Below are 14,158 nucleotides of genomic sequence, written 5' to 3'. Positions count from 1 at the left end.
CTAGAGTATGGGGGAAAATGTACTGCAGCATTAATGAAATCTAGAGCTGGGAGAATGTGTTTTTCCTTGAGTAAATTGCAAATGCCAGTGCGCCGAATTTGTCCAGGAGGGAAGAATGAGAGGCCCTGGTAGCAAAGCCAGTGCAAGAAGTTTTACCAGGAGCAGTTGTATCATTCGTATACTTTTTTGTGTGTCATACAAGTGAGAGTAAAATGGTCCGTGTCTGTGTTTTGAGGAATTTTTTGCCTTCCTTTTCAGAAACTAATTCTGAAGCAAGCCCTTATTGTTGTGCTGCAGTGGTGCTTCAATCACAATTTTAGTGTTCGACTGTATGCTTTAGTCGCTCTTAAGAAACTCTGGACTGTGTGTAAAGTGTTAAATGTAGAAGAATTTGATGCCCTGACTCCTGTGATTGAATCCAGCCTCCATCAAGTGGAAAGCATGCATGGGGCAGGGTAAGGAGCCCTCGTCGCCCTCACTCTCCTCTAGCAGGGCCCATAGGGAGAGGGTGGTGCCCATGCTGCGTCAGCTTCTCCTTCCACATCCTCATGCTGGAGCATCGAGGGCTCAGACTGGGCCAGGCGTCAACAGCTCACTATGGGGTGTGGTTGATTACAGTTCATTGTCAGCTCCACCTTGACCTCTTACTGCCCTTTTATCCTCAATCCTTTATTGTATAAATAATCTTTTACATGTTTCTCTTCAGTATAGCTAAATGTCATCCTCTGTTGTTTGAGAACTGCTTAGAAGTGGCACGACCTGACTTTAAAGACATGCTCTTCACCTCTCAGCTATACGAGTTACAGCTAAAGCCTTTTCTCTTTTCTAAGAGAACTCTGCTATTCCGCAAACAAAATCGTACATGGAAGCTCAGTATCAAGCAAGTGACGTGGATGGGGTGAGGGAGCGGTGCAGGACCCAGTGTCTGTGAAGCCCTCACGGTAGTTCCCACGTCTGCCTCTCTTTCCCCGCACCCGTCACGGCGCAGAAGCAGGCTGCAGTGTCATAAGCACCTGTGGGTCTCTGCGCTTGTCTCCTTGTCTCTGAGGTGGCGCTGTTTTGCCTTTTTATTATTATCATAGATTACTGCCATCCAGAATTCTGGATTTTTTTTTCTAAATTTTAGAGACACAAGCAATATCAACCAACATAAAAGATTGTTCATCTAAAAGCTGAAAAAGCACCCACTAATTCATATACACAAATGGTTAAGTGTTGGAAACAGCATAATAAGCAAATGAAATAGCATTTGGAAAACCAGTAACATGTAGAGGTCTTGGCCGTGACCATCAAGTTATTTGTACATGGTACAAATAAGACTGAGTCATTGTGTAGCTTCATATGGGGGCAGGGCGAGAGTACCTCCCTGGCCACGACGTACCTTTCTACCTTCCTTGACTTTTGATGCATTTGTTGAAAAGAGGCATTTGGGCATTAAGTGGGTAAGGGAGGTTTTAGGGGCTTGGGAGAAAGATACTTGATAAGTATAAATAAATACTAAAATGGAGAAGAGAGAAAAGTGAATAGCTTGAGATAAAACAGGGGAAAGGGAATAGCAGGAGAAAAAGAGAGTTAGCTGTGGGGAGATGGGGTCCAGAGGAGGGACAGAGGTGGGAATGGACTCCTGGTACAGTGTGCACAGTTCTGTGTACTGGAGAAGGACCTCCCCGTGCCTGGCCCAGCAAAGGCTGGTCATCAAAATTACTCATTCACTGTAGCATTGCCAGGGACCCCTAAAATCCCAACTGTCATCTGAAGACTAGAAATCTTGGATCTTCTCAAGGAACCTTAAATGTCTTATTTCTCCTTGGTGTATGGTGTATTTCCTATTATTTAGTGAATACATGGCTGAGTTTACATGTGTAGATTTGAACATTAATATTTCTCAGGATCGCATTTGCATTATCATGCAATAATCCAAACTCAAGCTACCAAAGTTGCTCCTAATTTAATGAACTTACGTGCTACTAGTGTTTGATGGTTAGAGATAGGTAACCAGGGGACAGAGGGTATAGTTACCCCATAGACTTTCGGCCCTTCCTTAATGGAAGGGAGTTTGAGGGAATTGCCACAATTTAACATGCAGGTAGCTATTTGTCAGCTTTTGTTTTCTCTATGTTTAGATGGTGATTGATTATTTGGTATTGAGACATTTTGATCCTGGTTGTTGATCCTATTCTAAGCTTCTTGATAGCTGTGTTTTGATTTCTAAAAGCAACTGGCTATACTCATATTTTTTATTAAGCAATAAAACGCCGTTTTAAAAAATAACTTTAAAAATCTCAGTACCAGGTAGGAGATACAGCCAATCAAAATAAGGCATCCAGCTAGGTGCAGCGGCTCACGCCTGTAATCCCAGCACTTTTGGGAGGCCAACGCAGGTGGATCACCTGAGGTCAGGAGTTTGAGACCAGCCTGGCCAACATGGTGAAACCCTGTTTCTACTAAAAATACAAAAATTAGCTGGGCCTGGTGGCAGGCACCTGTAATCTCAGCTAATGGGGAGGCTGAGGCAGGAGAATCTCTTGAACCCAGGAGGTAGAGGTTGCAGTGAGCCGAGATCGCGCCACTGCACGCCAGCCTTGGCAACAGAGCGAGACTCCGTCTCATAAATAAATAAATAAATAAGGCACTCTGGGCATTGAGCCACCTCTGTTCTGTGATAACATACCTCCTTGGGATCGGCTTATGACAGGCACAAGACCGTGTGCTGGGGGTTAGCCAGGTAGATGAAGCCCCTTTCTTCGTGTGGCTTACAGTCAGATGGGAATAGATACCAAGTAATCAGAGCAATTTTTAAAAGTTTTAAAATAAATCACAGAAAAGTATATGTGGTGATGAGGAAACACAGACTATTCAGTCTGGGTGGCTTAGGGAAAGCCTTTCTAAGTAACACGATGTTTACATTAAAATCCAAAGCATGAATAGGAACTAGGTCAACGAAGAGTGAAGGAAAGAGATTTCTGTGGAGAAGACAGTGTTTGGGAATGCCCAGCCCCACTTGATTTGCCCAGAGCTTTAACTAAAGCAAGCCTGGTCTGGCTGAGGGAGGGAACAGAGCAGCCACAAGATGGAGGGGGCCAGGACTGGGCTTGGGTTGATGTTGAGTGAATTGGGAAGCCAGCAAAAAGTTAAACTTGAGAATGACATCATCCGGTTTTCTTTTGCATTATTTAAAGTGTGAAGAGCAGATCAGAGGTGAGCAAGAGAAAGTGGGAGGAAGACTGTGGTTTAGATTAGTATGAGATTAGTCGAGGGCCAGAGAAATGCACAGGCTTTGAGGTAAGGTAAATAAGAGCCTAAAGTATTTGCTGGATTATCAAGAGCCATACGATAGCATAGTTAGGGGATTGAAACCACATTAAAATAGGTCTAAGATGGGGCCAGGTGCAGTGGCTCTCACCTGTAATCCCAGCACTTTGAGGCTGAGGTGAGTGGATTGCTTGAGCCCAGGAGTTCAAGATCAGTCTGGGCAACATGGGAAAACTCTGTTCTCTATAAAAATACAAAAAAAAAAAAAAAAAAAGCCGGGTATGGTGGCATGCACTTTTGTAGTCCCAGCAACTCGGGAGGCTGAGGTGAGAGAATCACCTGAGCCCAAGAAGTTGAGGCTGCAGTGAGCTGAGATTGCACTACTGCACTCTAGCCTGGCAACCGAGTGAGATCTTGTCTCAAAAAACAAAAACAAGTACCAAAAAACCCAGTCCAAATGTGGATAGGATGATATATTAACATATATTACATCAGAGTGGTAGGTTTATTGGTGTCTATAATTTTGTTTACCTGAATATTTGGAATATTTAAAATATTTCATGTCTTTAAATTTTCAAAATATGGGTAATGCAGAAGGTGAGACACAGTCAACTTATTTAGAAAATTCTTTCAAAAAATAGTATATTAGAAAGTTCCACAGCTAGTGGTGGAGGTGCTGTCAAAAGAGGGCTTCTGTTTCATTTTTGGTAACATTAGTTGTTTTTAAGTGATATTCATAGTTAGGAAGTTGAACATTGCAGAAAGCCATCAAATAAAAACGAGACAGTCTCCTTCCTCCCTTCTCCCACCAAAGGTGAAACCCCAGTAAACTGGCTTTTCTTTTAACAGCTACCTAATATTCCATCGTATGGCTGTGCCTTAGGTTATCGCTTGAGTCCACTACTGATGGATACTTTGATAAGGTTTTGTTTTGTTTTTTAAGACTAGATATAAAAGCCCTTTTGAAAAGGCTGACGGAAAGGCTGGAATAGAGAACAGGGGAGATGCAGAAGTTGGGGGAGATACGGCAGAACCCAGGGGAATGGGGTCTGTTGTGGGGCAGGGGATTGCCCTTTGAAAAGAGACTCTTGAAAGTGAAGGAGAAGAGAGGACAGTGGGTAAGGAGGTGGCAGGAAGAGGATCTCTCGCTCCTGTCTCCTGTGATGTGTGAGGCATGGCCGTCTGCTGATAATGAGAGGGTCGGGGAAGGCATAGGAACTCCAGGGTGTGAAGAAGATACATTGGCCGGAGCAGGAGCGTGATCTTGCGAGAAAAATGTCTTGAAATTGCTGCTTAGTGTATGGGTTGATGATCATGAATTTCATCTGAAACCTGCCTGTCATATTGTATAACTTTTATCCCTACCTTTTTTGCCTTTTAAAACATAAACTTGACAACAGATGTTTTAAAAATTTAAACCCTGCTCATAGTAAATTTGTTTGGTTTGTGAAAGTGGGTACAGCGTGGCTGTGTGATATGAGTCTTTGGAGTAGAAAAAGTGACTTTTATGTAATGGTTTTCTCTCCTGGAAAAAGAGTTTTCTGCCAGACACAGGTTTAAGGTTCTACTTCAAAATGTGAAATGTAGTAAGTGTCAGTTTTTAACGTATATATTGATCTTGGAGAGGTGTGTATCAATCTTAGGATAAAGTTCATAAAATTTTCTGTTCCTTCTCAACTCTGCAGCCCCTTTTTAAGATATCTGATTGATTCTCCCCTCACCAGAGTTGTTTGATTTGTCTGTGGCTCATACCATATTTTTAATCCTTAGGAATGCCAAGAAGAATTGGCAGCGCATTCAAGAGCATTTCTTTTTTGCAACATTTCACCCACTCAAGGATTATTGTCTAGAGGTGAGTAGAGAATATCATTTGTAAATTCTCTACTGTATATTTAATCCTGAATCCTTTCTGCTTTTGTTGAAGGGTTATGATTAGGGTAAAGTTTTTTTCTTGCTTACAAACATCACCTTAACATTTTAAAGCTCTAAGTTTAACTTTGTCACTTTATGCAGATGACTTGCTTTCATTTCACTCTTAAGCAGTGAAAATTGGCTAGTCATTTTCACTTTCTATTTCTCAGGCAGTGTCTGGCTTGTAAACATGGAAGGGAATATTTAACTAAACAGAAATCTGTTCTGACATTAAAAGGAAATGAGTGAGAACATTTGTGCAGGTGAGATTTCATTGTACTGAAGCCCATTGTTAATGAAAGAACAAAAAGATATACTCTTGTTAATGGCAGTTTTTAGGTTCTGGGTAATGAAAATTGTATAGCAAATGATACATCCCCTCATTGACTGTAACAAAATGTGCTTATATAATTGTAAGAACCATAAACATGCTTATTATGATTAACATGTAAATTAATTCAATATGTAAATCATTAGACATTGCCTTCTCCCTTTTTCATCTGTAATTATGATGTGCCGCCCTTGAATTTAAATCATTGACCTAGGGCTTTTCCTCTGAAGAACGTGTAAGTTATTGGTAACTTAAGCTACTGTGCATAAGCAATTTTTTTGGTAGATTACTAAGATTATTGATAAACTGATCTTTAAAAAAGTATAGATCTATATATTGTGAGATATGCATCCTAGAACACAATGTGTATTTTCTGCTGCTTCACTGCAAATATCATTTAGGATTTTTCAAAGATTTTAATATGCTCTGCTCTGTGTTCTTTAGCACCCCGAATGCTTTGTCCGCATCTTTCTGCAGGACTCCTCTAGTCACCCTCTAGTGTTAAGTCAACCTTTTTCTATTCAGTCCTCCAACAGGAGTAAGTCCTTTGCCTCCCTCCTGCCCTCCCTCATCCTTACCTTTGACCACCTCACTCTCATATGTTTTATGATGTATTCTCCAGTCATGAAATGAATTAAAACCATATGTGTAAATAAAATAATGGGCTTAATTGTTCACAAGAACTGTATCGCTTCATGTATTTGAAGCTGTACTTAGTGCCCCCTTAATCAACATGTCATCGTGATCATTGTGCCAGTTTAAGTTTGCACAGATACGGCTAGCATGAAGAAAACCATATTCATTCTAAAGCCTTTCATGAAGACGTGTGCATTGCTGCTAAGAGTATTGTTTCATTTTTAAGTTGCCTGTTACTTAGACCTCTGCTTCCTGTGTACTTTTTTCACTGTTAGTTATTTTTCTGGTTCAGTTCTTTTAGTAGGTAAGGAAAGCAAAGGAGGATTGCTTATGCAATGACTGTTTACAGTGCTGTCAGACTATGCCGTTTTCACGGACACTTTAATATGCTATTGTAATCTGATTTTATCCTCATCTTACAAATGAGGAAGTTGAAGCCAAGAAAGGCTGAATCACTTGCCTAATGTCACACAACTAATTATATTAGTCAAACCAGATTTCAGATTGTGAATTTATCTAATGGGTACGGGAGTAAAAGACTTGTCATGAAAAGAGCTTGAACTTGATTGCCTTTGGAGGTATTTAGTTATCAGTAAATTGCACTTATCCAAATACTGTCCATCATTAGAACTGATTACTTCTGAAACACTGTTTTTATTAGGCGCATACTGTTTTATTACATATAGTTAGAAGTACCGGAGTACAAGTTCTTTCTCCTCTCAGGGATTCGCTAAATTAATCCCCTAATTTCTCAGAGAAGATGAGAAATATATATAGACAGTTGCTATAAGATATAAATGAAAGTATATAGTTTGATCAGATGTAATAGTTTGGAGAATATATCATTAATAATTAAGTTGTATTTTAAATATGTTATGTATTTCTTTGCTTTTTTTAAGGGAAGAAATTTAGATTTTATAATTCTCTTTTCAGACCATATTTTACATCCTTCCACGCCTTTCAGGCCTTATTGAAGATGAGTGGATCACCATTGATAAATTTACCAGATTCACTGATGTTCCTTTAGATGCGGGATTTCAGTGGTACCTTTCTCAAACTCAACTTAGTAAACTAAAACCAGGTGACTGGTCTCAGCAAGACATAGGTAAAAAATAATTTTCATTTTATTTTTTTCCCCTTGTTGATCTGGTTAGATTTTTTTAAGTTACTAAGGACAGGTAGTTAATAATATCACTTTTATTGACATGGTGAACTCTGCCTTTCCACTTAGGGAAAAGACAGTGTAAAAGTGTGGTATAACTTTGACTAACACTTTTAGTGAAAGTTAGCTTTGCTATTAAAAAAAAAAAAAAAAGCCAAAGAAAGCCTGATCTGCTTTATATAAAGCTGATGGCCAGTGGCCTCCCTTTTAAGTAGTATTGTTCATTAACACTCATTGCTTTTCTACTGTATATTTCTGTAAAAATAAACATTTCCCAAAGGACCAAATGATGAAATCTCTTTTTTTGTCCTTCTTAGGAATAAAGCAAAGCTCTTGATTCTAGTTCCCTCTTGGTTGGTTGGGTGCTGCTTCATGTTATCCCTTCTCCTCTGTCTCACCCTTCCCTGTACACTGACTCCTTTCCATCAGCTTCCTCTGGAACCCTCCTCCTCCTCCCCCTCCTCCCCTTCCCGTCCTCCTCCTCCTCCTCCCTTTTCTTTCAGTTTCCTTTACACAGTCCGAGTGGACAGATGGACGCTGCCCTCGGATCGCACCTGCCCTTTCTGTGCCACGTGTTTGCTGGTCTCCCGCCATCCTGCCTTTTCTCCTCACTCTGACCCTTCTTGCTCTGAGTCCCCCACATTCCGCTGACACTGGTGCTTCTTCAAACTTTTCATGTCTTCAGGACTCACATGTGGCTTGTTGAAAATTCAGATTCCATGTCCCATCCTTAGATTTTTTTTTTTTTTTTTTTAAAGGCCAATTATGGGTCTGGAACCACCCCTGGATTAATTCAGTATCTCTAGGGGAGAGTTCTGGGAAAATGCAAATTTTTTCAGGCCTCTGGATGGTTCACTAATGTGTTTTAAGACGTACTGTCTTAAATTTATTCATTCAACAAAGATTGATTGATTGTCTCCTACATGCTAGATGTGGGACCCAGTCCCTGCCTCACAGAGCCCACATTCTTACAGAGGAGACAACAGGGGACACGCACCTAACATAGTGTCTGGTAGTAGAGGTACCGTGAAAAAACAAAGCGGGGTAAAGAGAGGGACAGAGGGTGAGAAAGACTTTTCTAAGGAGTTGACATTGAGCAGAGACCCCAAGGAAGTACGGGCAAGGCAAGGCAAGGTCCGTCCTGGGGAGAGCTTTACTGGAAAAGGAAGAGCAACTGTGAAGATTCTGGAGCAAAAGACAGTGACAGGAGGCACTTTCCAGTGTGGCTGGGTAGAGCCGGGGAGGAGAGGGAAGAGGGGTGTCATTATAGACAACTGTCGAGTTCTGCGTAAAGTGGATCAGGGAAATACAGTGTTACTGGAAGGGCAGAATGGCTAACGAGGTCTGTCTGTTCCGCCTGTTTTTGGTAAAGAGGGGCATGTTGTAGTAGGCTTTCCATGCCGAGGCTTAAATGTTAGCATCCCCCCTAATTTTGTTTTCTTTTTTATAAAAGTTTTACTTCATTTTTAATTGACAGATAATAATTGTACATATCTATGGGGTACAGTGATGGTTTGATACATATATACATTGTGTAATGGTCAAATCAGGGTAATTAGCATACCCGTCACCTCTCACGTTTGTGGTGAGAACATGGAAAATCCTCTCTTCTAGCTATTTGGAAGGATACAATACATTGTTGTCACCTATAGTCATCTTACTGTACTGTACACTAGAACACAAGAGCTTATTCTTGACTAACTAACTTTGTACCCTCTGACCAACCTCTCCTCCTGCCACTGAAGGTTTTCACTGGCCCGGTCGTCTTCTCACTCTTCATGCTCTCCCAGAACACATTTATTAATGTCCCCAGCTTGAACCCACCGCTTGTGCAGCTATAACCTTCAAGTCCTTATCTGCTGCCCAGCCTCTGTGCTGAACAGACTGGACCTTAGCACTGGGATATTGCTTAAGCTCTTGAAATATCACCATATCCAAATTCAGTTTGCCTTTCTGCCCAAAACTGCCTGCTCTGTATGCCCTATTAATGGTGTCACTCAGTCATCGTGGAAGTCGTTCTTGTCCTGTTTTTGCTCTTGCCACATCCATCTGTTACCCAGTCTTGGCGATTTCACTTCCCAAAGCTGCCTCCTCCTCCTCTTCTTTAGCCCCTCTTGCTTTGTCTTAATTTAGACTGGCATTGTCTTTACCTGGACTAGTACAAAAGCCCCTTTGGTTTTCTAGCCTCCACATAGCTATTAAAAGAGATTTTTGTAAAACACATAGCAGTACTGTTACTCTCCTTAACATTTTTTAATGGTTTTTATCTGTGGAATAATTATTTTTTTCTTTGAGACGGAGTCTCGCTCTGTCTCTCAGGCTGCAGGCTGGAGTGCAGTGGCACGATCTCAGCTCACTGCAACCTCTGCCTCCTGGGTTCAAGCGATTCTCTTGCCTCAGCCTCCCGTGTAGCTGGGATTATAAGCTTCCACCACCACGCCTGGCTAATGTTTGTATTTTTAGTAGAGATGGGGATTCGCCATGTTGGCCAGGCTGGCCTCAAACTCCTGACCTCGGGTGATCCTCCCGCCTTGGCCTCCCAAAGTGCTGGGATTATAGGCGTCCACCACCACGCCTGGCTAATGTTTGTATTTTTGTTTTGTTTTGTTTTGTTTGTTGAGATGGAGTCTCACTGTGTTGCGCAGGCTGGAGTGCAGTGGCACACCCGCTCACCGCAAGCTCCGCCTCCTGGGTTCACGCCACTCTCCTGCCTCAGCCTCCCGAGTAGCTGGGACTACAGGCACCAGCCCCACGCCTGGCTAATTTTTTTGTATTTTTAGTAGAGACAGGGTTTTGCCATGTTGGCCAGGCTGTCTCAAACTCCTGAGCTCAGGTGATCCTCCCACCTTGGCCTCCCAAAGTGCTGGGATTACAGTTGTGAGCCACTGTGCCCGGCCAGTAGAATAAATTCTTTATCATTATATGCAAAGCCCTTTGGTCTGAGCCATCTCCCTCCACTCCATTGCAGTCTGTGCACTAAACCAAGGTACTTGCTGCTGCCCGAACCATGTTGCTCGCACATCCCATGTATGTGCACGCACTGTATCTACTGTCTGCTTTGCAAACTTTTTCCTTCCTTCCCGTGAGCCTTCCGGGGTCTTGTCCTTTGCCTCTCCCTCCCCTAGACATTAGTAACTCCTTTCTGTGTGAGCATTACCTTCGCTGTTGTGCTGTGTTACAGTTATTTGCATGTCTCTCCTATCCTAAGTGAACTAAGTGCTCCTTGATTGCTCAGAAAGCAGTTTGGAGTAGGACAGAGTTGAGGAAGAGCCTGAGAGGTAGAGTCTCAGTCCCGTTCTACAGAGGTGAAAACACTGCAGTCAGATAGGCTAGTAACGTTCTGTGTCCTCATCACTTCTGTCAAGAGATAACTACTTTATACAACATCCTTCATTTTAGAAAAGTTACCCCAAGCACTTATAAAATTATCTTAGATATTTTATTATATTGTTTTCAGAAATACAGTCTTTCCACAGAAAATCCTAATCTAATATGCTGCTGTTTGTAAGATACATCATTATTTTATGTACCTCCAAGGAAAAAAAAAGTTAGCAATGATACTCTGATTCTAAGATGTGTCTCAATTTCAGATATGCTAAAATGTGAAAAAATGTGTATCTTATGTTTTCATGAAGTATCACAGTATATTGGTTAGTAGAGCTGAGTTTGAAAACTTAAAATTGCTACTAAAAACGAGAATTGTGTCCGAGTCCAACTGAAGTTTTTTAGTTAAATACATCTCATTCTAAAGTATTTCAAATTCTTAAAAATACATATACATGTATAAATAAATATATAGAGATTCAGATTTATTTATATGTGGGATTGTTTTCTTTTTCCTTCCCAGGTACTAATTTGGTCGAAGCAGATAACCAAGCAGAGTGGACCGACGTTCAGAAGAAGATTATCCCGTGGAACAATCGTGTTCCCGACTTAGACCTGGAGCTCCTGTTTCAGGATCGTGCTGCCAGACTTGGAAAGTCAATTAGTAGACTCATCGTCGTGGCCTCGCTCATCGACAAACCAACCAATTTAGGAGGTAAAGTGGTAGTTTTCCAGGAGCTTGCCTAAAATCTTTTGGTCTTAAACATTTTTTAATGAATCCACTGTCACGGGAGCTTCAAAGGACTGTATGGGACATGATGAGCTTAGCATTGTGTTGGGAACAATCGGAATGATTCCAGGTGTTCTGTGCAGGACTGTGCAGGACCTGTGAGGTATTTGGGGCTTCGGCGCTCGTTGTTGGCAGCCTTCAGTGTATCAGCGACAAACAGTTCCAGCACCTCAGCGTCTCCGCGGAACAGTGGCTTCCTCTAGTGGAGGTGGGTGGAGAGGAATTTATTATTCAAGTTCTTATTACAGGCCCACACATGTACCCGTGAACCTAAAAGTTTTTATAAAAAGTTTGTATTTGTAAAAATATTTTGTAGTGCTCTTTGTGTATTAGTTCTTTTGCATATTTATAGCAGTGCAGCCTTTAATCGTTTAAGAACAGTATTTAAAGTAAAATACAGTTCACTTCTGTTTTTCTACTTATTTTTTTATAGGTCACATTTTTAGAAATCATCAATAATGTAGATTTCTGTTCAGTAAAACATACCCTGTTACAGCCCACTCTTGATTTAGGAATAATTCTTAGAAATTTATATCATGTTGGCCGGGCGCGGTGGCTCACGCCTGTAATCCCAGCACTTTGGGGGCCGAGGCGGGCAGATCACAAGCTCAGGAGACAGAGACCATCCTGGCTAATGCAGTGAAACCCTGTCTCTACTAAAAAATAAAAAAAAAATTAGCCAGGCGTGGCGGCGGGCGCCTGTAGTCCCAGCTACTCGAGAGGCTGAGGCAGGAGAATGGTGTGAACCCGGGAGGCGGAGGTTGCAGTGAGCTGAGACTGGGCCACTGCACCCCAGCCGGGGGACAGAGCGAGACTCCACTTAAAGAAATATATATATATATCATGATATCATGTTGGGAGAGTTCTTTTTTATAATGTATGATTCTGTTCTTTTTCTTTTAAAAAGACTTAAGTTGAGGTTAATATGTTTTTTAACTCTAATTTACTCCAAGCGGGGCTATAACTGAATGAATATTCTGTTCTTTTTAAACTAATATTCAGGTAAAACCACCTCACCTAATTGATTATCTGCAGCAGAAGAAAACAGAAGGTTATACCATCATTGGAGTGGAACAAACTGCCAAAAGTTTAGACCTAACCCAATATTGCTTTCCTGAGAAATCTCTACTCTTGTTGGGGTAAGAATCTTCTCTTGTCCGTAGTATATTCCCTGAGCCCCAAACCACTGGAAGATGTTAGGTTTTCGGGCTTTGTTTTTTGAGACAGCCTCACTCTGTAGCCCAGGCCGGAGTGTAGTGGCACAATCTCGGCTCACTGCAACCTCTGCCTCATGGGCTCAAGCAGTTCTCGGGCCTCAGCCTCCAAAATAGCTGGGATTACAGGCATGCTACACCACCCGGGGTTTCACCATGTTGGCCAGGCTGGTCTCGAACTCCTGACCTCAAGTGATCCTCCCGCCTTGGCCTCCGTGGTGGGATTATAGGCGTGAGCCACCGTGCCTGGCTAGGAAGATGTTACCTTTCTGTTCTACAGTTTACCCTGACTCCTGCTCATACCTGCACTTTTCTTTGATTTGTAACATTTATAAGAAGCCCCCCGGGGCTTTCCTTTTATTTCATCTCTCTGGCATCGTCAGGTGAACACGGAATTGACCCATCAGTCTTTTTCTTACACTCTTACTTATTTCCCAGTGCTACAGACTTAACTTCATTTGTTAATGTCTCTTTTAGTAACATTCAGAATAGCGAAGAGAAAAATAAATACGTAAATAAAAAATAGAGTATCAAAGAGAAAAATTGTTTGTTACAGGAAAACTAACCCTTCTTCCATTTTCTTCCTCAGAAATGAACGTGAGGGAATTCCAGCAAATCTGATCCAGCAGTTGGACGTTTGTGTGGAAATTCCTCAACAGGGCATTATCCGCTCCCTGAACGTCCACGTGAGTGGCGCCCTGCTGATCTGGGAGTACACCAGGCAGCAGCTGCTCTCCCACGGAGACGCCAAGCCATGATGTGCCTTCCTCAGTGAAGCGCTGGTGCTGTTCAAACCTTTTTTTAAAAAACTATTTGGACTAAAGAAACAGATTCTGAAATTTACTGTGATAATTTGTATTTCTTTTTTCTTGCAATTTAATGCCAAAAGTTTGCCATGTGCCTTAAACCTAATACTATATATTTTCCCCTTTAATAAACACTTTTTGTTAAATTGTATTCTTCCATTAATAAAATATTTTAAGCAGTTGTGGAAATAAAAGAATGGATTTTTTAAGAGATAATTTATTTCCTAGAAATGCCTATTCTCAGAAATGTGGTCTATGATAGTGCAGAGTTAAAGCAGTGATCATCTGTCAACACTCATACCCTTCAGTCATAAGGAGACCAGGGAGGTTGAGGCAAAGGTTCCGAATGAAGAGGGGTCGTCAGCCTCTGTGCCGCTTTCCATCTCGGTACTCCCCTCAGGAAGCACGCTTGGCAGGATGCAGAGCCAGCGTCCCTGTGAGGCTCAGAATGCTCAGGCAATAGGCTTTAATTTATTTTGAAAGCCATGAACTAGGCCATAATCATTCACAGTAAGTTTATGGCCAGGTGCGGTGGCTCACGCCTGTAATCCCCACACTTTGGGAGGCCAAGGCGGGTGGATCACCTGAGCTCAGGAATTCAAGACCAGCCTGGCCAACATGGCGAAACCCTGTCTCTATTAAAAATACAAAAATTAGCTGGGTGTGGTGATGTGCACCTGTAATCCCAGCTACCTGGGAGGCTGAGGCAGGAGAATTGCTTGAACCTGGGAG

The 14,158-nt window shown here is 41.8% G+C and overlaps 1 protein-coding gene across 7 annotated transcripts in view; it reads left to right on the top strand.

Annotated features, from left to right (window-relative positions):
* The window catches only part of TARBP1 (TAR (HIV-1) RNA binding protein 1), an 84,536-nt gene extending 70,913 nt beyond the window's left edge, over window positions 1–13,623 (top strand). For 2 of the 7 annotated variants that reach the window (XM_021931485.2, XM_003893745.5), the window contains exons 24-30: window positions 259–455; window positions 5,023–5,104; window positions 7,064–7,235; window positions 11,140–11,331; window positions 11,490–11,614; window positions 12,409–12,545; window positions 13,210–13,623. In XM_021931485.2, the coding sequence (XP_021787177.2) occupies window positions 259–455; window positions 5,023–5,104; window positions 7,064–7,235; window positions 11,140–11,331; window positions 11,490–11,614; window positions 12,409–12,545; window positions 13,210–13,378 (1,074 nt within the window). In that variant the 3' untranslated portion in view covers window positions 13,379–13,623. Of the gene's footprint in view, window positions 1–258; window positions 456–5,022; window positions 5,105–5,333; window positions 5,427–7,063; window positions 7,236–11,139; window positions 11,332–11,489; window positions 11,615–12,408; window positions 12,546–13,209 lie in introns of those variants that run through there. The other 5 variants (XR_002519066.2, XR_002519065.2, XR_002519069.2 and 2 more) reach the window with 5 other exon arrangements.
* The last annotated feature ends 535 nt before the right edge of the window (window positions 13,624–14,158 follow it).

This window comes from Papio anubis, chromosome 1, assembly GCF_008728515.1.
Source record: "Papio anubis isolate 15944 chromosome 1, Panubis1.0, whole genome shotgun sequence".
Lineage (NCBI taxonomy): Eukaryota > Metazoa > Chordata > Mammalia > Primates > Cercopithecidae > Papio > Papio anubis.
Note: the sequence above shows the minus strand (reverse complement) of the source record. Positions and strands in the feature narration are given on the sequence as shown.